At 28.5% G+C, this 25,641-nt stretch overlaps 2 protein-coding genes across 6 annotated transcripts in view; one reads left to right on the forward strand and one right to left on the reverse strand.

Moving 5' to 3' along the window:
• Nucleotides 1–516: 516 nt before the first annotated feature.
• On the forward strand, nt 517–990 carry LOC123296122 (glutamyl-tRNA(Gln) amidotransferase subunit C, mitochondrial-like). The gene has a single exon (XM_044877584.1). The coding sequence runs from the start codon at nt 517–519 to the stop codon at nt 988–990; it is 474 nt and encodes a 157-aa protein (XP_044733519.1).
• Nucleotides 991–5,747: 4,757 nt separating this feature from the next.
• The window catches only part of LOC123296742 (multidrug resistance-associated protein 1), a 34,636-nt gene continuing 14,742 nt past the window's right edge, over nt 5,748–25,641 (reverse strand). Inside the window, exons 5-17 of one of the 5 annotated variants that reach the window (XM_044878367.1) lie at nt 25,239–25,432; nt 24,988–25,170; nt 24,291–24,927; nt 23,400–23,631; nt 22,020–22,733; nt 20,927–21,186; nt 20,131–20,332; nt 10,329–10,549; nt 8,161–8,577; nt 7,181–7,279; nt 6,901–7,109; nt 6,600–6,814; nt 5,748–6,145 (exon numbers count right to left, since the gene is read on the reverse strand). In XM_044878367.1, the coding sequence (XP_044734302.1) occupies nt 5,787–6,145; nt 6,600–6,814; nt 6,901–7,109; nt 7,181–7,279; nt 8,161–8,577; nt 10,329–10,549; nt 20,131–20,332; nt 20,927–21,186; nt 22,020–22,733; nt 23,400–23,631; nt 24,291–24,927; nt 24,988–25,170; nt 25,239–25,432 (3,942 nt within the window). In that variant the 3' untranslated portion in view covers nt 5,748–5,786. Of the gene's footprint in view, nt 6,146–6,599; nt 6,815–6,900; nt 7,110–7,180; nt 7,280–8,160; nt 8,578–10,328; nt 10,550–12,587; nt 12,809–16,426; nt 16,651–17,688; nt 17,910–18,630; nt 18,852–20,130; nt 20,333–20,926; nt 21,187–22,019; nt 22,734–23,399; nt 23,632–24,290; nt 24,928–24,987; nt 25,171–25,238; nt 25,433–25,641 lie in introns of all 5 variants that reach the window. The other 4 variants (XM_044878368.1, XM_044878365.1, XM_044878369.1 and 1 more) reach the window with 4 other exon arrangements.

Consider the following 25,641-nt stretch of genomic DNA (forward strand, 5'->3'; position numbering starts at 1 on the left):
GGTTTTCTTTGAACCCCTTTAGGCTACTACCAATCGAGTCGATCATTCGCCTTATGCCTTCACATCAAGACCTTAACTGTGTGATCTACGTTGGCGCTTTTTATCTTCTGTTTTGATTTGAAGGGTTAACTTTGGATATTGATACTCTATGATTCGTGCAATGTGTCTAACGTATACTAAAGTTTTTGAAATTAGACAAACCGTACGATATCGGATCTCTTTCCTTTCGCATTTCTAATATTCTTACCATTTCCCTTCCTTCAAATTCGTTAAAATAATAATTAGATCTTAAATTTAGTTTGTTCGCAAATTAAAGTTATTTTCAATTTTTTGTCACATTTATTACGAAACCAACCGTAAAAATTAATACAAATCTTGTGAAAAGATTCAAAAATCTGATCTACATTGTGGATAATTTTTAAAATTTCCAAATTCATGTCATAAGAATATGACAACTTGTCATTATACATTTCTTGATTTAACATAAAAATCAGTTACAAAATATATTTTTTCAAAATGATTTCAAGTGATAAAGCACTTAAATTATTAAAATCTATTATCACAAAACAAAGTTGTAAATCTCTTCCAAACCGATATCTTTGCGACGAGGCGCCTACATCTTTATGGAATGATAAAAAAATGGTTCTAAAATTGAAAGAATTATCATACTTACAGTTTACAGCAAATTCTGAGTGTTATAAAATATTTGACAAGTATATAGAAATAGCTAAGGACATGGAAAAGAAAAGTATTAATGATGTAGAACCATTAGAAATGACCATGGAAGATGTACCTATATTACTTCGAGATGATGTAGTGAGTGAATCCGATCAAAAGAAACAAATATTAAAGAATGCGCCTATCTCGGAAAGGGATTACTTTGCTGCACCACGCAATCATTTATCAATTGAACAGATGGAACTTGAAGCAACCCAATCCGGAAAAGAGATCACATTCAAAGAACCCGAAAAGGAACGTAATCCAAGCTAATCCGAAAAAGAGCTGATATTTGAAGAATCCGAGGAGATAATAGAAAATTCTATAGACCCAAAATCAGTCTAAAGAGATTTATTGTGAAAATAAACATTGATCTCATTGACTTAATATATTTTACAACTATTTTTTATGTTTTTAATAAATTACAAATTTTTATCGTAAATTCAGAGAGCATTTTCTTTTGGCTCTCATATCAGGAATTTTCAGTTCTGTAGACAATGTGGCTAGTAATCTTACGTATATTGTAACTAAGACACTAGAAAATTTCTTAAGATTTACGAAATATATCGTAAACCAGCCCTCAAATAAACTATATGTAAATGTAAATACATTTAGTAAAATAATGAAATGAGACTTCTCTTGTAACAGTTTTCACTTCTTAATTTCTTATCACGCTTTGCAGTCTAGTTCGTCGAATAGGAGAATAAAAAATGTGTTCGTGTTATATAAACCCTTTTCTACTTTTAGTCTTTAGACGTTAGCTTTCAGTACTTAGAGATTGAACAGTTTTATCTAAAAAGGCTTGACCAATTTTAGTAGAAGGACTTAGCTTTCTCAGTTTTTTATTTTAGATCTTTCTTCCTTTTTTATGCTTTTACTAATGATGTACCAAAAAAGTTAAGTGAGCCCTTATATTATATACACAGCATATTTTGCACACTCCTTATTCTGTATTGCACAACTTGTATCAAAGAAGCGAAAGTGCTGAACACAGACAGTTTTTAACCCCCGAATCAAAAAAAGGGGTGTTATACTTTTTACCGCTTTGTTTGTCTGCCTGTCTGTGGCACCGTAGAGCCTAAACAGATGAACCGATTTGGCTTTTTTTTGTTTCGTTTCAAGAGTAATTTAATGGGGAATGTTCTTAGCTATGTTTCAAGTTCTAGTTTAGGATTTCGTACCCGAAACAACTAAAAAATAGGCAATTGATGGATAATGTTGTAACTAACACGGCCCACGGGTCTGTTAACATGATAAACTCAAATATTTCAGAATCAATATATAAATTTTATTAAAAATAAATTTTTCATTATGAGGAACACATAAAAATTACAGTTTTTTTTCATTTAAATATTGCTATATAAATTGTATGAATTGCATTTTTTTTTTAATTAAATCACATAACTTTTAAAGACTTGTTTTCTAAAAACAAAATGAGAGCAACAATCAACCAAACGAAGACGTGAAAAGTTATGTCCATTTTTTTAAATTCTTTTTGTTAAGTACCAATTAACTTTTAATGAAGATAGTTGAGGATGAAAAACAACTTACTAATATAAATTTATAAATAAAAAATACTGAATCGTTTTTTCTTTTTTTTTTATTAAAATGGCAGTTAGGATTTTCTATTAGTTTGAACCATAATTCTTTGCAAATAATTTAATAAGACAGTAAATTCTAAGAACCATAAATTCGGAGAACCATTATTTATGTTTAATATCACAAATATCGAAATTTTTGTTTTTCTTAATTAAAAAAAATTTAATAATTAACGATATCGAGCAATTTTGAAAGTATATATAAAAAGAATATCTACTTAAATGCAAAGTTTATTTTAAATGTCCAGTATACAGATTGATGTTTGAAAAAAAAATCAAATTAAATCGCTGGTAGCAAGAGTCGTTAAAAGTTCAAACTAATAGAACAGTATATTGTAAAAAAAGATTCAAAAATCACTGAACTTTTTTTTTGCATCAACAAATTGATAAGAATCAAATTTTCTTGAATAATTCAAATCAATTCAATTTATTCGATCAATTTATCAAGAAAATTTTACTCGCTAGTTTTATTGTTAATTTTTCAGGAGTCATTTTGCAAGGATTGCGTATCAATATAAAACTCGTTTTCTGTAATTGAGGATTGAGAAAGCAATCATTTGAGAAATTTAATACAAAAACAAGTTTTTAAAAACAGTTCAATGACCTTTGGATAATTTCTATATATTTTATATGGGAGCGATCAACTGATAAATGCGCTTGCGAAAATTTTAAATCAAAATGTTTTGAGCAATTATCGACAAGTACATGAATATGAAATAAAATATTTGTCACAATATTTTGCTGGGTTAAATTGTTTTTCAAACGACATACATCGGTATTTTATTCATATGAAACACATACGCAGACATGATTTTTTTTTCTAGGACTCACAAGCGCTTTTATCGGCTGAAAACATCTAATGTAAAAATCAAAAAAGAATATATTACAAAAATTTTCAAATTTAAGTAACTTGTAGCTACGTCGCTTTCGCATGATGTAATATTAAAAATTGACAATAATAATTATTTTATTTTAATATTTTACATATTCAAGTTTATAAAAATTACACGTATATTATAGAAGAACATTCGATTCGACTATGATATTTTTTTGTTTGTTTAATTATGAATTTGAAAACAAAAGAACAAAAGAAAATGGATGAGGATTCATAGAATTACAATTATAATATTCGTGAGTTCATATAACTATTTACATTTTACAAATAAGCCACTTAATTTTTAGGTAACTAATTTTGTTTTTTTTTTTGCGTTTTAAATCATTTTACTTAAAATTTTGCATTTTATAAAAATAAAAACTTTGTTCTAGCAATGAATCACAAATTGTTTTTGATTTAAAATCAAGAGCAACTCAGAATCACAAACTAGTCTGTGACTTACTGCTAAAACAAATCTTACAAACCAAAGAAGATAACTAAGTACACGAGTGATTGAATGTGATTATGATTATTAACACATACAATGAAAATATACAGAATTATTTGATGTCAAGTTTTATTTATCAGAGAATAAGGAAGGAGGATCGTAAAAATTAGAATGTTATTACTTTTATTTTAAGCCCTGGATTGAAATACAAACTTATATCTATCGAGAAGCATGCTTTGCTTAGGGCTTGATTTACTCTGGTGGCAGGATGCGATTTCAAGATAAAATTTGTTTAATAAGCTGTTATGTATTTTCAATAAATTAATTACTACTTTTGTGTTTAAGTATAACTTCAATTAAAACAAATTGGAGACGGAAACTGGAAAACCACAGTCACCTGAAAAATCTTTAGTGACGTCAAAGACCTTAATGGTTCACAGAGGCAAAGATTTATCTATATAAATTTTAAATTAGTCTCCAATACGTAAAAGATGTCATCAAACCAGAAAAAATTTGCTATAAACCATTTTATACAAAGGTTGAGCAAATGAATATGTTAAAATGAAACCAAAATTTGCAATCCCAATTCAAAGATGACACAAGATTAAATTGAATTTGCGATTCAGCTCTAATAAATAAATGAGTATGTATGGCCATGTATTATGGTTTTCACATGTAAATATAAAGCCGCCCTTAACTGTAAAAACTGGTACTATTTTATACGATCCCTAAAAATATTAGTAAAATTCAAAGAAGGCAAGATATCAATAAAAAATGAAAATGTGATGTCGTACATCTTTGGCAAGGTTTTATTGTACAATATTGTAATTGAAATGTGGTTTTGATATGTATACCCTGTCTTCTCTGATAAAAAAAAAACACAATAATAATTATTGGGTGTGATGCTCGAAAAATAAATACAATTACATATAAAACATTGAAATGAAATTAATAAAAAGATATTAATTAATTAATAATAAATCTATTTATATAAAACAATGATCATCATTTTATAGTTAAATAAAAAAAATTCAACAAAATTGTGCTAGTTTTTATACATTTATATAAAACTAAAACAAAAGTTAATACAATAAGGCGTCCTTAGTTAATTTATTGAAATGAAATTTTTAAATTTTTTGAATCGAAATTGCCAAGTAACATTTATAAAGTGATATATGATAAATGGGGGAGAATGAAAAAATACCTACGTCACGAACCTAGGGATTCCGTTTTCTTAATAAAATGTATATATCAAAGTATAGAATACGAGCCTGTCTTTATAAATTTGATTAAATAATTTTCACTATGTTTTTAAAAGCTCATACAAGTTCTTTTAAATAAGTACTTTACCTTTAAAGCAAATTTGTTTTAAAACTTGTTAATTTATTAAAAAACAAACGAAATAAATTATCGTAAATCTGAACATTTGACCTTGGAAAACGAACAAAATCAAGTTATAAAAACAGTATGTTTTCATGAAAAATTAATCCGTTTTTTTTCGGCAAATCGTTCTATATAAAATAAATTTATGAATTCAAAATAAATTTTTAAGTAATTTTGCCATTTTCAAAGTTATCTAGTTTTTCCTTAAAAAAAGAAAAAAAACTAAAAATCTCAATTTGCAAATAAAAATTACATTCACAGAAACATTGAAGATATTAAAGAATATTAAAAATTGCTCTCAATGCTGCAGTTACTTGTACACACAATCTAACAATCTAAGTACACTCCCGGGTAATTCACACAAGCGAGATATCTATAAAAGCAAATTGCGACTTCAAATCCAACAATAATTAGCGCAATCGGTAAGACTTGCAAGCTATGTTTCCATTAATTACAGTTACAAATAACTACCTTCGAATAAAATCGAATACGATATTTTTTGTCAGCTTTTAAAGATATTTCTACATTGTGAGACGTAGATCTTAAAATTAAGTAGAAAATATAAATGTTACTTGAGAGTTTCTTTTTTTGGCTAATTATTATCACTTGTTTAATAAATTCGTTAGATAAGTACATTTAAATATGTAATTGAATGATTACATAACTTGTAAAAAGAAAACTATAAAATTCAATATGTTTTTTAAACGCCATTATTGATTTTTTTGCGTGAGTGTAAATGTGTGTTGTTTGTTTTTTTTATTTTAAATTAAACTAAATTGGCATCTTTAGCCATACCATAGAAAATAGTTGTTTTTGATTGTAATAATACTTGTGGTGAATCATATTCAACAATACCACCTTTATCTAAAACTAATACACGATCCGAATCCATGATTGTGTTTAATCGATGTGCAATTGTAAGTACGGTACAATCAGCGAATTCAGTTCGTATTGTACGTTGTATAAGATCATCTGTTTCTAAATCTACAGCGGCTGTTGCTTCATCAAGTATTAACACTTTTGTTTTACGTAATAATGCTCTTGCTAAACATATTAATTGACGTTGCCCAACCGATAAATTTTCACCACCTTCTGATACTTCATGATTAAGACCAGCTGTTAAACCTAAATACAAAATTTTCATGAAAATAAGTAGCGTAATTTAAAAAACTTTTTTTTTATTCCTATAATAGCTTTCTCTCTTAATTTTGTTAGGATTTTAAGATTTTCTCCTTATAATCAAATCAAGCCCTTCGCTCACCGTTGCAATACAATAGCATAATCATGCCTCCTCCTGCAACTTTCGCTGCATGTATTATGCTTAAGAAAATACTGAAGACTTAAGACTTTCGATTTTAAGTCTTTTGTTTAAAAGAATTTAAGCAAAATAAATTATTTGTTGTTTAGGTAATAGATTTGATATTTTAGGTAAAAGATTAAATTTTAAAATATGTTTAATTTGTCAAGATTTGAATTAAGGTATCAGGGCTGTGATAAACAGGCGAACAAACACTGAATTCCAACTTGAATTATTAAATATTTATCAAATTATAAAGAAAACTCATAAACAATTACTTACCTTCACAAAAAGTTTTTAAGTGAGCATGTTCTAGAGCTCTCCAAAGATCAGCATCTGAATATTTATCAAATGGATCTAAATTCAATCGAAGTGTACCAGAGAATAAGACAGGATCTTGTGGAATAATTGTGAGTCGAGATCTTAGAGCATGTAATCCCAACACTGATATATTTACATTATCTATTATAATAGATCCTTCACTGGCTTCTAATATCCTATTATTTTTAAAAGAAATGAAAACATGAATATTATTTTTATTTTATGAATATTATTCATAAAATAAAAAAAGATATTTTCTTACCTGAATAATGATAAAGTTAAGGTAGATTTTCCAGCACCTGTTCGTCCAACAATACCAACTTTTTCACCACCTTTTACAGTGAAACTTAAATTTTTCAGTACAAACTCTAATCCAGGTCGATATCGTACACTGTAATCTTTAAATTCAACTTCACCTTTTTGTGGCCACGATGCTGGTGGATTTGTTTCTGCTATTTCCCAAGCTGCTTCCTATAATTAATTAATTATAAATATAATTTGTTAATTACAAAAAAATTATGAGCAAATTTAATGATTCTTACTTGTTGAGTTTCACCGTATTCTTTGATTCTTTCAACTGCTACAATATTAGTTTCTACATCAGATGTCATACGCACCAACCAATTTAATGTCTGGGTTATCTGGAGTAAATTTATTAAATGACATTATTAATTATTTGGCTTTACTGATTAACACTAGTCAACACAAATTTTGTCCCAAAAAAATGAGTTTACTTTTTGAAAGGTTTTTGGCGTGCTGAATACGAATCTGAGCGAAAAATTGCTTCAGCACGTCAGGTTTTCGAGAAATTCGCTTCTTTATATTGAAAAACATGTTTTCCTCCTAAATTTGAAGTCATGTTTAACCAGTGAATAATTTTTCTCACAAAAAAAATTTACGCACCCCAAAAACTATAAGAAATGTTCGTATCAATGTGACAAAAAAAATCAAATACTGTCGACCAATGTTAGGTACTTAAAAACTTGCGCAAAAGTTTTTTAATTGGTTGGTAAAAGTTTTTTTTAATAAATATTTTACGCGTACGTTTGTGATTAATTTAAAATTTTTATGCCAAATTTCAAATGTTTATGTTCTCTATAAAGTATTTTAGATCATCTTGATATTACAAATTTTGTATGAAACAAAATGCATCTTCTAGAATTCATTAAGTTTTGAAAGTATGATACTCAATTAAAACCATCACTAATACGTATTAAACTAGATTGTTTATTTTAAAAATTACTTTTTTAGATCAATTTTTTAGAAGATAAAAGCATTTTGAAAATAGCTTAAACGTTATTTTAAAAGTTTTTTATGCTTCCTAGCGACTTTAGGATAATCCACCAAAAAGTACCTACACTTTTCCCGTTTCCTTTGATAATATCAGATATTAAAATTGGCATAGCTTTTACGGGTGAGTTATAGCTTCTTATAGCGGGTGAGTTTAGGTTTGTGAAACATTTTATACGAAAATTTTTTGTTTGAACACCACGTAGCAATTTGAAAAATTTAAGAAATATACCTGTAAAGCGTAACTGATTGATAAACCAACGGTACCAGAATTGACTGTATCTCTATTTAAAACAGCAAATAATGCCGCAAAGAATATAATCAAATTTCCAACCATTTCTAAACGTACAGCCAGCCATCGATTAGCAACTATACTTGGATAATAGCACACTTGATTTAAATCAACACGATGTTCAGATTCACTGATAAAACGATTTTGTACACCATACGCACGTATAATATGTGTACCACTAACACTTTCACCAAAATGTGAATAGATTGGTGATCTTGATACTGATTCCAAACGTTTTAGTTGTCTGGATGTGGCAACATAAAATCGTTGAACAAAATAATAAAATAAACCAATTGGTATTATAACTGTCATAAATATTGGTGTTGAATAACTTATTACAAATAACGTAGCGACTACCTGTAAATTTAGTTTTATTAGTAATATATTCTTCAAATAAATTCATTATTAAAATAATGATTTTAAACTTCTATTACATAGCCATTCTTTGTACAGGAATAAGTCGAGATGAGTGCAAATTTGAACACAAACATTCCACAAAAAACAAAATTTTCCTTTTACTTCAAGTTGTAGCAAATTTTGACTACAAAAAATTCCTACTTCATTTTGTGTTCTTCAAAAGACAAAGGAGGAAATGTTGCATAGAAATTTAAAAAAGACAAATGTTCCGGTTCCCTAACACATACAATATTTGTATCCTTTTCAAAAGTAGTCCATCGCTTGGCCAACTCCAAGTAAATATGCCTACCGGCGATAGGCTCTATTATAAGCAAATGAAGCTACAACGGTGTATTGAAGTCAGAGGAATTTCTTTAGGATTCTAAATATGGATTCACGTCAAACGGAAAACTACGCCTTTTAATTGCACTAGTATTTTCCGCGTAATTCCAATTATCAAAGTGAGGGAATTACCAGCCGAACGAAATTCTGATTTATTAACGGTGTACGCTGATCGAGAGAAATCGTTTCCTTTATTATACTAGATTCATAAGGTCTGATTGGAGATTGATCTCTTAATTCAATGTATAATTTAGGAAAAGGTGAAAAAAGATGTATCTCAATGTCAATATATTTGCAATAGTCACATTTTTAGTGTACTCATTACAATATGTATGTTAAAGTATTACCATTTCGAATGTTTTAACTGGTGAGTTTTTAATTACACAGAGAATATACATGGTTTTGATTTCCTCGAAGTGAATAAACGATCTTAAATTTGAAATCAAAGGTGTAAAGCGAAGCTAAAGTAAGAGATAAACCGATCCCTTATAAATACGGGACTGTCCAAAAAGTTTCATCAAGTATACAAAATGGGGAAAATTTCTTTGTTATAAAGCATAACAACCAAATTGGGATTTTTACTATTTAAAGTAGTCAACGGCGTTTTTAAAAGTAATAATTAATAATTGGAATGCAATTAAATATTGAATAATAAGAATTGCTTGATTTTAGTTGCGTTCCTCTCGACGTTCCTGTATAAAATCATTTAAAATCAAATTTTAATAACAAAATGCCATAAAATTAATTCTAAAATTTCAAACATTACACAACAGAGCAGTGCACATAGCAAATAAAAATAAAATAAATAAAGACGAAAAAGCAACATTTATTCAAAAATTAGTTTCCCTGTAAAAAAAAAAAAAAATTCTCAAAGATATAAAGTAACTATAAATGAATTTTTACTTATTCACCTAAAGATGTAACTTATTCACGATATAATTAATAACATACATCAAATCATAACTTGACAGCCATTATTTATATCGTAATAAAATGAAGGGGTTTGGAAGTTGGAGGTGGTATTGCAAATCATATGAAACTACATAGCATCATCATCGAACATGAAATTAAAATTATGATCCATGCAATTAAAACTAAAGAATTTAAGATAAAAATTGAAAATCAAAAGAAAATTAATATTGTTAAGCAAAGGATCCCATAACAGAACTTTTAAAAAAAAAATAGAAGAAATGCTATAAAAATTTCATATGACATGCTTAATAATATTGCTGTACTACTCAATAGAATTATGGAACACAATTATAAGAATAAGAATATTCTAAACTCCAAAAATATGCTACTTAAGAAATTAATTAAAAAAAAAAACTAATTTGAGAGAATTAATAAAATAAATAGAAACTCAATACTACCTCAAATAAGCAGTATATACTATCAGATATCTGAGAGGGAAGGCCAGTATCCATGACATCAATATCCTTAGAGAAGCGTGCGATGATACGACCCACTGGTGTTGTATCGAAGAAGAGAAGTGGGGCTCCTAATATTGCTCGTAACATATGTTCATGCATTGCTTTCGCGGCATACCAGCAGCCCAGCAAAGGCGCCAAATCGCCGAACACGGAACCAACCGCTGAAAATACCTCTCAATGTATGCCACACGCTCACTATGCAAACATCATTCAATCTATTCTAATGTACAATTAATTTTGTTTTGAACATAAATCTGAATTTAATTCGTATTTATTTAGTCCTCTGTCGGCGACTGCAAAACCATGTTAAGTGTTACAACATAAATTCTATTGTCACCGATTAGCGTTTGCATGTGAAATTAAACATCCGACATTAGAGGTCTCACAAATTAAGTTAGTTCTACTGAATAATAAAGACCGATCTATAGCCCGAAAAATGATTTGGGACTCTGATCCTGACGCAATCCTCTATTCTTGAGATTCCTTTAAAATACATTTCTAGTCTACTCTGATAATTCCCATGCACGTTTACTTCGAAAAGTAACGATTTAACTCTTTTTTATATACATTCATTAAATTGGACCCGATCGCCGTTTATACCAACGATAAAGAATTCAAAATTGTAACACAATTAATATTTAACGTCTGGATTTTTACAAATTTTAAAGCGCGACAGGTTATTAACCAAAATTGTTTTTAGAATGGATTTTTCCAGCCTTTTAAAGGTAAAGAAAGAAATTCCAACACATTCAGTTTTGTATTGGTATAAATGGCAATCAAATTTGAGAAAAAATAGTGAATGGAAATTATCAGAGTATGCAAGAAACCCGACCTATTTTTCGAGATAAGAATTGCTTTAACAGGCTTCACTTTAAATTTTGGAAAATGTTAGTGAAATACTGAAGTCAGTAAACTATAAAAACTTTTGATAATGAAAGAAATGAAATCGAGTCTTATAGCCTATTTTTGAAAAAATACCATATGCTACTATTATTGTGTAATTGGTGTTTCGTATTGCAATCATTTCATGTGCTATATTTTTTGTCACATTTCTTCATGTTAACAATCAGATTCGGCTTTAGTTGACAAAATCACAAAAATCATTACAGAAAGTACAAGAAGAACAATACATTTGTTTTATTTAGAATCAAATTCAAATTTATTTCAATGAGTTAAACAAATAATTTCGATCATATTTTTTAACCTAAATAAGAATTTTGAATTGTCTTTTAGCATCTTGTACATCAGAATATTAAAGAATACATGTATACATCAAAAAATTGAAGAAATATCAACTTTTAAATTTAAAACACCAAATATGGTGGTTTTTATTCCTTTTCTAAAAAATTGTTTCGAATAAACCAAAATAAAAACTCAGCAAAATTATTAATAATGCAATAAAAATAGACATTGAACTTCAGAAAAATTACGGGAAAGCTGGATTTCGGTGAATAGATTTTTGATGTTTTTTATACATAAAAAAATTAACCGCAAAGTAAAAAGTGCGAAAAATAGTATAACAGTCGATAACAGTCACGTTAGCAGAAAAAGTTAGGGACATATTTACGAAAAATTTTTTTACGTGAACAATGGCTCTGAACATAATGTTTGCAGTTATAGTTTCCTAATAACGTCATAATTGTAATTTTTCCAAAGTTCTGCGTTATAATGTCTATTCTAAAGATTTTTTGAAAAAGAAATGAGTTAGTAAAAAAAGTAACCGATAAATTTTCGCTATTTACAAAATTTTCTATAAAAAGCATTATCTCTGACCGACGATCATAACTAAAAAAAATTTATTCGTCTTGTGTATTAAAAAAAATTGTGTGAACGAGTATCTTTCTACGCAAGTGCATTTTTTAAAATTCATTCATGCAAAATGTATGACGTGAAATGATATAATTTCCACCAAACTAATCAACTGTTTCCAAAGGGGATTTTATTACCAGACCACAACCAATCGGAGACAAAAATATCAAATACTAAATAAGAAAAATTATAATTGTGTTCCATACCTCGACTAAGCAGACAACAAATGTCATGTAATTCCCAATCAAAAATAAATACAGATCAACATTCAACAAAATTGTCAATAATCATATTTAAATTTTGTTAAGCAATAGTATTTTTCAGTTAATAATTATCGACAGTTTTGTAATTATGAGTTTTTGTTTTTTTGGTAATTCAGGATACACATACCCTAAAAACTGTAAACAACCATTGCCGTAGAACTTGTGGCATAGTTGTATCCATCACATCAACATCATGACTGAAACGGACTAATACTCGGCCAACGGGTGTAGTATCAAAGAAAGACATTGGATTACGTAATACAATTCCTAACAAATGATTATGCATTTTTTCAGAAGCACCTAATGCTCCAATAGCTAGACATATTACAGCAGTAATAACAGCACATACTGTAACAATTGGAATTGAATCCGTCACCATTAAAAACATATTTACAAAATGAAAACGGAAATTTTTTCGAGACAATACACAATGATTTCACATATAATCATGAAATTTCTTTAATTTCGAAAGAACATAATAATATCCGCGACTTCAAAATACTGAGCTGACCTCTACTAATATAAAAATGAAATGGCGAGGTGGGTGTAAACATTATCTAAGAACATATAAACAAATGACGAAAAAAGGGAATTTTGAGTAATTGACCTACGAAATCGAGTTGTAAAATAGAGTATATGTTTTATGACTTTTTTGTTTGTTTATAGTTATACGATGGAGATAAATGTTTATGCCCTATTCAAAAGCCATTACAGTGCCACCTATAGTATCTTGGAGTCGCGAATTGCCGGCCCAAAGACTACAGTGTATGAATACCTATGAAACTCTCAATAATTTTGAGATCACAGAACATTAAAGGCAGTTCATTTTTTTACTTTCCATGGCATTAATATTTTCTATTAATTTTTTATCAATGATTTTTCATTATTGATCAAGAGTATACTTAAACATATTTTCATAATCTAACGCAGATTATTATTAGAATAATCGATAAAATAATTCAATAATTTTCAAATTATGAATGTTTTCGATTATAAGAATTTAAAAATAAATCAATTTTGATTATTGGTATGGCTAACAGAAATTTTTAGGCGAAAGATCCACTGTAGACGTGAATTGAATTCACAGATAAAATAATTAAAGAATTTTCAAAATATGAATGTTTTCGATTATTAGAATTAAAAAAATAAATCAATTTTGATTATTTATATGATTAAAAATTTTTTGAGACCCACTGTAAGCGTTAGCTACTTTCTTTACTCTCTTCTGATTAATTTATCATTAAGCGAAACTTTTAATTATTACGATTTCGATATCTTCAAAAGATTTTGCATGATGGTTGCACAGACATGTGCCATGATTTTCATTCATTCGACTTGGTGGCATTAGTAGCAGGTTATCGCACATTACTAACAGTGTGGGAAGCGGTACCATATTATTTCTAAAAGTATATAAAATCTACTCTTTGATTATACTCTTTTTACAAATGAGTTCCACTTGTTACAATTAGCTCTTCGTTTATAAACAGCATGAATTTTATTAAATAAAACCCTATTTTTAAAAATATTACAAAAAATGTTTTTAATTATCAAAATAATAATAAAACATACTAATTTCAAACGACCTCCAAATAACCATAATTGTTTGCATCGCAAATTATTCGTTATTTTAAAAGCAATTTTTTTAAACTATTAATTACAAGCTCTTTCATTGCAAATGTATAAATAATTCCAATAATCAAAGACATGCATAAATTTTCAAAACTTATACTGTTCAAATAAATGTTGAATTTGTTAAATCATATGTAAGATAGAGACCTATTAGAAAAATTCTACACAGCTAAAATCAATAAACATACGAAAATCTAAAATAGAAACTAGAATTTTCTAAAAATTCTTTTATAGATTTTGTGGAAAAATATTTAAACAAAAATTCTAAACTTAAAAGCAATTATAGCAAGTAAGAAGAGACGAAAAAATTTGCTATTTTCTGGAAGAAAAAAAATTTCATATGCATAGCAACTAAATCACGAGGTCGAAAATTAGTGACTTGCATTAGTTTCGCTTATTGACACGAGAAAGAACGAATTTGTAGACTTGCATAAAAGCTTTTAGGTGAAATCGAAATTTTAAAAATTCCAACAGATCAAATTGGCCAAATTCGTGACATTTAATTTTTCAGGAGTATGTGCATTTATTCTTATCGTTTCTGCAGGTAACAATATCCGCGCGTGGCTGACTATTGTTGTATTTTATTTAGCACAAATTGTACTCAACTTCGATAATCCAGTCTTCAGAGATTGATATCAGTATGTTGTCGACTTAGATTTTCTAAACATAAATTGAAGTATGACTAAAGGAGCCTAATGGAGCATTTTTTGCATTTTTCAAATCACCATAAATATACGTATAATTAATTCCTGATGGAAATTTAATTTGTTAATACTTTATTTTTTATCTCATAAAGAATAAACAAATTTTCTGATGTTATATTATTTTGAATTGACTAGACAGTCTACTGAGGTTGAATACGCCGAAAAATGCATAGAGAATTAGTTCAGTTTAAATTTTAAAAACATTTATAATCTGGAAGTCCAAATATATTCGCTTAAAATCTCATCAAATCATATTATGTTGATTTTTGTGTGTATTCAAATGCTCATCAAGTTAATTAGAAGAGTTTAAATTTTTTTCTCTAAACTCTCGGAGACAAAAGACTTATTTCCTATAAAGATTAATATTCTTATTCTTCTGAAGTTATACGAACGTTAAAATAGACGAATGGCAATTTTAACGCAAGCAAATTTTAAATAATATTCGTAGTATTGATTTAAATCAAATGCATTATAGACCAAATCAAAATTGAATAAACCTTCCAGAGATTTGAAATAAAGATTTGACATTTTTACAGTGTAGAATTATGAGAATATTTCTGTAATTGAAGAAAAATAATTTAAAATTTTTCAATTATTTCAAAAATTAAACAAAATTAGTCCAATTAAAAAAATAATCATAGTGCATTTTGTTTAATCTAAATTACATTTAAATATTGTTAGATTAAAATAACATAAATTAAAACCAAAACGAAAAAAAATAAAAATAAAAAGAGAAGAAATTCTACAAATAATAAATTACGTAGCAGAAGAAAGCGTGCTTTATTTAAAATTTGTGAATATATTATTTTTGCCTTGCTCTGTTGTTTAGTGTAAGAATGTTCTTAATTTTAAAAATTTTAAATTGTTCAACCAAATAGTTTCTTATTTTAAGTTATATCACAAACGTCTTAACTAAACGTACATGACGTCTATAAAAGTGTTATTTCATTATTTTTCTCTTCTAAAGAATAACAGCCATTCTACGTATAATATAGACATTTGTGAAAATCATAGACCGTATATATTATCTTCCTTGCTTCCTTGGGAAATATACAAAAATACTTTCCAATTTGTACTTGAAAGATTTCATAACCGGAAAAAATATATTATCTCAATTTTTAGGATTATAAAACTAAATTATATAACAACAAAAAATTTGATGTGAACTTTTTTTAGATATTTGTCAGTTCATTACAACAGGAGTTTATAGCTCAGATGATAATAGCTGCAAGTGTTCCATAAATTCGGAATCATTAATTATTTATTTTTAATTTACAGAAAGCCATAAATAATGTTTTTCAACCTTGGTACCTTTAAGTACCAAGCATCCGTTCTTTTATCTGAGCTACAAACCTCTGCTGTGATATAACTGAACAAATATATAATGTATACTAATTTTTTAGTTTATAAATCAAGATTTCAACCGATTGAGGCAATCCATTTTACTCGATTTTATAGAAGTGTTAAAAATTGACTATTGGATTATTATACTTTTCGAAAATAAAATGGTTTTTAAATATACAAATCTCAAGAAAGAATCGATTGATTACAAAATCAACTTATTTAGAAGAACAAATTAAAATTATATATATATATATTAATAAAATAAAAATGTTTGGATATTTATATGTACCGAAAAAAAGCAAAAAATCCAACCACGTATAGTTTGTGGTAGAACATTATCTAATGTTTCAATATCCTTCGAAAATCGATTGAGTATACGACCAACTGGTGTTACGTCAAAGAATGTAGTAGTCGGTGCTCGCATAACATTTAGAAGTACTTCGTTATGAAGTTTATATGCTGCCATCAATGTTCCATAGTATAATGCAAAACTTGTCAGCAATACTGTTAGCACTGTAATATTTATCATAAGGCATTGAATTTCAATTCCTATTCCTAATTTTTTATTTTATACTAAAAAATGTTTTGTTAAAAATTTTGTTGAAAATACTACATTATTGGTAGTGTTTTAATAAAAATATTAAACTTTTTGCCACAATCGAGAGATACAAAGTTTTAGTCAGTCATATTGAGTATCTGATCATTCCTAGAAAACATTTTCACAATAGACGAAATTGATAGTTGTCTCAAAACTTAATAAATAGGTTGCCTAGATTTCTATAGGGATTTAGGAAAAAAAGACTGACAAAAATTTCTGTAGGAACCAAATATTAACCAAAGTCGATGAACACTTAACGAGCGCTTTATTATCTAAGCTAAAAATCCCTTTTATATTGAAAAATATATGATATAGTTAGAATTTTTAGTTATTTTGTTATAAACCAATCGATCATGAAAATCTAAGCAACCTATTTATTCGAGTTTAGACAAAATATACACTTTTGTTTGATGTAGAAATAATTTTATTATCAATTCCATACTCGTTATCTTGTTACTATTTCTGTAGCTTATAAATATTGGTAATAACATATTTATTTCTAGGGAGTGAAATATTTTACTCCTAGTACAATTTTGAATTGAAAAAAACTTTTATCTCTGATAGTAATAAAAATGATTAATACAATTCGGGAGGAATTAAAATTATCCCTCGAAGAAAATGTAAACACAATAATTTAATAATTCAACATAAAAATGTAAAAAAATTAACACGAATTACAAACAAATTAGAAAAAACATTTAAAAGCAAAAATCACCACAATTAAAACATTACTTGAAATCATTTTCCAAGGATTAAATTATCGATTTATATTTACATCATTAATATATTGATGATACTTGATGATGTTTTTGTATCCTAAAATGATTTCAAGTCTGTTCTTTAATTACATTAAGACAAAGTAAATTGATTAGCGTGCAGTAGCATTTTTTTTAAACTTTCCTCTATCAATCCCATCACCGGTTAATTATATTCATAATTATATTAGTATTTACCCCAAAAAACATCATTATCCAGGATCGTAGAGCCATTGGTAATAAATTATCAATGGTATCTACATCAGCAGAAAATCGATTTAGGATACGTCCTTGAGGTGTACTATCAAATTGAAACATAGGCCATCGTAACACATTTGTTAATAAATTTTCATGCATTCGACTCGCCGCATATATGGTCCCAAAAGCAAGAACTATCTGACCGCATAGTATTGTTATCACTGAATAAATAACACATGCGATTATTTAAGAAATAATTTACTTTTCACAAATTGAGAAAAATAAATCCTAAATTGAATATTTGGAACGAATTGATCTTGAAAACAGAACAATGTTCTTAGTCCGCATTAATAATTCACCGTATTTTTCAATCAAACGATATCATTAAATAGCGACATCCTATGATAGATTATCAAATTTAGACTTAGTCCGCATTAATAATTCACCGTATTTTTCAATCAAACGATATCATTAAATAGCGACATCCTATGATAGATTATCAAATTTAGACTTAAGACACTTGAAAATATATCACAGAACTAAACAAAATTTTGGGTTAGGCGTTTTAATCCGAAGGCGTTTAATACGAACTCGATTTTCCGATGTCATTTTATTTCGAGATTAACACCCGCTCGTTTTAATAAATGATTACATGTTCTTAGGTACTTTGAGAGAGAAAGTATTTTGCCACTGCCAAAACTTGATCTGGTAATTTTCAGTGGTTTTGAGTCGCGAAATACGATTTTATTTTTATAGCTATTCTTGATATTATTAAATATTCTGCAGTCACTAATAGGGTCATTTTGATTGGTGAGAAAATTGATAATACGTATCCATTTAAAACGATTTCTAACAAATTCCATAACGATTACATTTAGACACAAAAGCCTCTTCCATCACCGTGAACGGTAATTAAATAGGAGTTTTAATTTGTGTATTTACCCCAAATAATGTTAAAAGGCAGGATCGTAGATTCATCGGTAATAAATTATCAATTGTATTAACATCAGCTGAAAATCGATTTAGGACCCGTCCTTGTGGTGTACTATCGAATTGTAACATAGGCCATCGTAGTACATGATTCAATAAACTATCATGCATTCCTTTTGCTGCATATATAGTGCCCAATGAGAGCAATATTTGACTGATAAACAATGATATCACTGAATAAACACATGCAATTTTAGTAATAGAACTAACAATAGAATTTAAATAAATTAGTTAAACATTTGCAGAGCAGTAGATTGGTTATCTGAAGGTCCCGAGAATCGAATCCCAATGGTTAGTTTTCTATCATTATTGCAATTAATAAATTTTTCATGAAAATTATAGGCGAAATAATGTAAGATCAGTAAGTGTTAGCGTGGTCATTAATAAAACTAATGAAAATCGTCTTATCTATAAAATTTTGTACAATTTTTTCTGATTAAAATTTATACCTTTTAACAATGGTTATTTTTTACGGGTATGTTTTTCAAATTAATAACACTATTTCTAGCCGTATGTTTTAAATACTTCCTTTATCACATGTAAAAAAACATATTCATCCAGGAGCGTAGATATATTGGTAATCAATTATCAATAATAAATATCGGTAGAAAACTCTTGTAGGATACGTTTTTGGCATAGGACTGATATTACTGAATAAATAAAATATGCACTTAATATTACTGAATAAATAAATGATTTTTTAACTACGTTTTCGAGTATAGAGGACTCCGCGATTACCTCTGATAAATCTATGTTAAAGTTACACAAGCTATTATTGAGACTGTTTCATAAACAAGAGCTCGTGGTATCATAGGCCTTAAACACTACTAAGTCATAATTACTGACTTTTCGTTTTTAAATTGTATAACATTCACTTGAAGAATTCTTGCTGACAGTCCAACATGTCACACACCTGACACCACAATTTCTTTATTTTTGAAGTTAAAAAAGCCTAAAATCATATTTAAGCATTAACAACATCACGGTAGGTATCTTTCAAATAATAAGCCATTATTATGACCATTAACATTCGCATCGGAAACACATGCTTGAGTATACCTCTTTATACAACTTAAAAGAAAATTTCCCTCGCTTATGGGTTATATAAGACGATTTACTTTAGTTTTGTCGCTTGACCTCAAAGGTATGACTAATCTCATTTCTTCTATAATAACTTTCTTCTAAAAAATTTACTCGATTTTATTATATTTTCAAATACGATCTAAAATATCAATTGTGTTTTGCTATAAAATTAAAGTGACTTGACAAAAAATGTATTGCTTTTGGATGTAGTTTTTTTAAAAAAAAAGGTAAAATATTTAATGAATGAACATCAAAACATGCGATCTATGCATTTTTTAAATAAAATTTCTTTGCATTCAATTAGTATTTATCTTAAGTATCATGCATATATTTAAAAAATTTAGTAAGCAAAAAAAACAGCGATCTTACCTTGACCAACGCCTAAAGCACCATACACACCAAGATATAAGCCTTTTCGCTCCTGACTGTGTTCTTCATCATCTGACCAGACTGATAGCCAGAAATTACTTCCAATACTAAATGCTTGGAATACCATATTCATGAATATTGTAGAAATACATAAAAATAATCCAATGGATAGCAAATAATGGCTGTATACTTTCCATTTAACCTACAGTTTTAAATTCAATTATTAGAGCCTCGTTTGCTTAATTCAATTATTAGAGCAATAAGAATGACGACTAAATTTTGTCAATCATTTCAGGTGAAGAATTTTTATATCACGTATAGGAAATAAAAGTGAAGTTAGCTTTTAACAATATTTAGAAATACACAAAATATGATCGTTTTAAATTCCTAATTAGAAAAAGGGACAGATATAATAGAAGAGACGTGGTGAATTGCCACAGAGACTTCATATTAAACTCCGTTTCGCAAAATGTAGACGAATAATAATTTTTGAAAGTTTATATCTTCTTCGTTTTTCATTAATTGTAATTTAATTTTCGAGTTTTATTATGGAATTAAGTTTAGTCTTATAGTTTGATGTGTAACGTGGCAAAATTATACAGGTCAATGTCTGTTCAATTTACACCTCACATAATAAAGCTAAGAATTTGTTTGGGCAAGATTACAGGAACAGTCAGACCAAGTAATGGTTAAATCCAGTGCTCGGAAGCCTTTAATAAACACTTAAGAACCAAAGAAAGTACAAATTAATATTGTTTTTAAACAGGGTATAAAAATATGTTAAAAAATTACTTACACTGCCAGTTTCTGCTTTTTCGGTTTCAATTAATTTTTCTCCTATAACAGGTACAAAATCTTTCTTTTGGCTACTTTTACGTAGACTAACAATTGATTTTTCACCAGAACCACTATCCACTGAACGTTGCCGTTTCAATGAACCATTCTGTTTTTCTATAGACCCTGATTCTGAAACACTTTCAGAAATACGTGATCGTTGTCGTTGTACTAATTCAGCTGCAACAGTACTGCCTAACGTATTTTTTATTTCGTCTAGTTCTGGAATATAAAAGTTTTCAGATTAAGGAACTGTCTTGGAATGAAGTTTCGAAGCGAGGTAATTCGAGAATGAAGTCAATTAAGGTAGCTATTCATCAAGAATAGGATCGTTATAATAGATACTAAAGAGAAAAAATGATACGCATATTTTTTCAATTTTGCTGCGAAAAACACAGCATCTGGAGTGAATGAAGTTTGAGATATATCTTCACGTTTCAGTCCAGCGAGTATCCAGAACCTAGCTTTAATACTCGATATCAAACAGTAAATGCTCGAGCAAGCAAAAAATTCTTATTACACCTCGTACGTTTGTTTTATAGTAGAATATATTCCAGCTTGCCTTATCAACAAAAATATATTCTGGTTGCTGATGAGTTTTGCATCTCAAGAAATGTGCTTCTGTCTTATAAAATAGTACGGCTGAATGAGATATTATAGGATAAGACTGTTCTAGGAAATTCTTTAGACCACAAAATAAATACGACAAAAGCCACGTTATGCAAAGTTTATGCATTAACAAAATTATCCATATTTCTACCTCCAATGAAGACTTTGAGACTGTTCATAATTAACATAACGCGGAAACAAGATATGCCTACTAAGTTCTTATTTTTGTCTTAGGTTTCAAATACCTATGACAAAGTTAAGTAAATGGGAGGGAGGTTAAGAAAAATCGTAAAGTGCTGTTTATACGACCCCTTTTATGTTTTAAAGAATATAAAAAGTTACATTGTGAAACAATTAAGTTTCGATAATAATAATTATTTATATAGCTAGAATAAATATAGTGACAGTATAATAAGATAAAAGTTAGTAAAAAATATAATCTTTACCCTCAGAATTTTCACTCTCTTGAATTTCTTGTAAATGTTGTATTAAAAATTCAGAAAATGCTCCTTTCTTGTCCAAAAGGAATTGATAAGTACCAATTTCACTAATTCGACCGTCTTTTAATACAATAATTTGATCACAGTGTGGTAAATAAGTAATACCATGTGTAACCAACACTCTAGTTTTATGTTTTAACATTCCAGTTGGTCCAATAACTTTTTCAAATATATGTTTACCTACATGACTGTCCACTGCACTTAACGGATCATCAAAGAAATATACATCGGCGTCATTGTATACAGCTCGAGCTAAATTTACCCGTTGTTTTTGACCACCAGATAAATTAATACCTTTTTCACCGATTTCAGTAGAATCACCACCCGGTAACATTTTAATATCAGGCACTAATGCACATGCATCAACCACTTTATCATAAACTGATTGTACAAATGGTTTACCGAATAAAATATTATCACGGAGTGTTGCATTTTGTATCCACGCTTGTTGTGAGACGTATGCAATGCTGCCAATTGTATTTACACGACCTGATACTTTATCCATTTCACCCAAAAATGCACTCACTAAACTACTTTTACCCGCACCAACTGAACCAACCACTGCATTTAATGAATTTTTTTCTAATTTTAAGTTGATGTTTTCGAGAATGTTTTCTTCACCCCAACTGAAGTATCCATTTTCAATTATTAATGGACAACCTATTAAATAAAACCAAGACATAGAATACATTTAAAATATTACTAACATGTATTAAGTTTTTTGGCAAAAATAGGGGGCGCAAATTTTTATGTCGACATGTAAACATAGAATATGAGGTATTTTTATTCAATTTTGCAATTTATTTGGACTAGTTTTTGAATACAGCATCAATCAAATGGCCAAAACAAATTATGCTCTTTTTGCTGCGTTTTGACCCAAAGTCACTTTTTTTGGCATGCAATGGTTTTTCATGAATCTCGTGTGGATTCTCCGTTCCCCAAATATGTCAATTTTGCTTATTAACGCTGCCAAAGTGTGAAATGGGCGACGCCGGCTATCAAAATTTACTTCAAAAAATCAGATTCAGTGTCAACCATTCAGGCGACTGCTGGGTGGTTTTGGTCGTTTATGAACAACAAAATTTGACACCAAATGACGAATAATGTTGTCAAGCGATGCCTGTTGGCCGCGATATTTTCGAAGATAGGCACGTTGAGTTAACACGTAGCGTCGCTATTTCGGTGTGAAGCGTTTCATGGTTACAATTGTACTGAATTGACGTTTCAAAAACATGTCTAATCAACTCAATCGATAGGCAAATGTCAAAGTTATTCAATGTTTACATACCGACATAAAAAATAACGCACCCTGTATAATACACTTACTTTCTTTTGGATCATGGGAAACATTTTCTGGATCTAATTCATCAGCATTCATGAATTTGTTGATTCGTTTGACTGAAACACCTGCCTGTACGATATTGGATATCATCATGGGTAACATACTCAAAGGAAATCGTAGAATATTAAATAACGACAATGAAACAAAAGCTGTTTTTGAGTCTAAAATATTGTTTTCATCTACCAATACAAAGGTAGCGAATGTGACCAATGAAACCTGAAAATTTCACAAAATTATAAATTAAGAATTTTTAGAAGTAGATTTTCTTGCACAAATTTGACATGGTTTTCGGTAAGACCTGTTATTTACAAAAAAGCTGAATCAAATTTTAATGAATATTTCCATTAAGGAAGTCCCATTCAACGAAGACTTAAAAGGCTTACAAGCATAAATGCATCGGACTCAAGCGATGTAGATGTTGTTCAAAATCGTACAGCCAATATCGTCATTGTGATATTTGAAAGAGACTGATCTATTTCTAGCTATTACTTGATTTTTTTGGCTGTTTAGAAGCAGTAAGAAAAATCAATGGATTGATCAAGTCAGTAGTTAATAGATTTCAAATAAATAGATTGGCAAAAAAAAAAAATTAAAACAGAAGACGATTTGCTTGGTTGTGATAACTTTACTTTCTTATGACTTTGGTTTTGAAAGTGTGTAATGATGATGCAGATGCGCTGACGCTATTATGTTACCTACAGAAGCCATTAAAACGAAAGATACAATTCCAGAGACGCCTCAGATTGTATAAGTTGTTAAAAAAAATTGATATTTTACGAGAACATTAAAAAAGAAATTTTTGAGAAAAATATTAGATGTGCTATAATGACATGTTATTGATAAGATATAAAGCGTAGAAACTAATATAAACTTACCAAAAACGGCGCACATGACCAAATAAATGATGTACCAGCATTTAAGTAAGCAGCCTCTTTAAGTACCTTAACCTCTTTATTACGTATTTTAAGTACTTGTTGTTCAAAACTTGGCTCCCACGCATACAATTTTAAAACTTTAATACCACTAAGTACTTCGTTCATTAATTTTACTCGTTCATCTTTATTCTTCATTTGTTTAATTTGTAAAGTCTTTACTTTATTTGCAATAAATCCATTAACTGGGATTAAAATAATCATGACAGCTAAACCTGCTAAAACTGATGGTCCTAATATACCCCAAAGAAAATAAAGGCAAAGAATAATTTGCAATGGTGCTGACCATAATAAATTTAGATATGCTGTTAAATCCATAAAACGTTGAGCATCGACAGCCATTAAATTGACGATTTCACCAACGGTTGTATCTTTACGTGATTTATTTGACATTACTAAAGCTTTACGAAATATTGCTGAAATTAATGCGGTTCGAATTCTTAAACCTACTATAAACATTCGATGAAAGTATTGTGATAAAATTAATGTTTGTAGCATAGCAGTTAATAACATTAAAATCGAAAAGAAATATCCTTTCCATAAGGGTTCACTTGGATCTTCAATAAATTTTATTAATACTCTGCAATAAAATATTTCAAATTAAAAAAAAGAAACCTCTTAAGCAATATTTTTAACTTACTTTAAGAGTTGTGGACTGGCAAATGTAAGAACATCTTGAATTAATTTTAATAATGATCCAAGAACGAATGTTGGACCAAAAGCTTTACATAAAGCGGGTAGAATTGATGCAATTTTCTTATTTTGACTTGGAGAAATATCTACATTATTTGAACCAGTTCTAAATTTTGCATTTGATGGAATCCTATGAAATATTAAAAATTGATTAAAAAAATATTCACATCAATTGTCAAATTTAAAAATAAATCTTACTTTTGATTTTTTCGTAAAGTTCTTTGCCAATAGTAATCAAAAGCTGGCACGACTGTTTGTGCCTGATCTTCTGGTTTCATTGACCACAAGTCTTTTGTTTCTAATGGTTTTCTAAATCCTTTCCACGCTAACGGATCAAACCAAGCATATAATATTTTTGATAAGAAACTGCTTTTGATTTCTGGACATGGTTTCTATAAAATAAATTATGAATTTAGGTTTTATGTATAAATCAATAATTAGATTTTTTCTTGGATTTTGGTAAGCTTTGTTAAGCATAGGACGCTAGTTGAGTATTTAGACAATGAAAGGGTGAAAAATTTACATAACATTTAATTCTCAAAGTTATATCATAGTTTGAAAATCATGAATATTTAACTCGATGTAAGACACAGACATCAGT

The sequence above is a fragment of the Chrysoperla carnea genome, chromosome 3, assembly GCF_905475395.1.
Source record: "Chrysoperla carnea chromosome 3, inChrCarn1.1, whole genome shotgun sequence".
NCBI lineage: Eukaryota > Metazoa > Arthropoda > Insecta > Neuroptera > Chrysopidae > Chrysoperla > Chrysoperla carnea.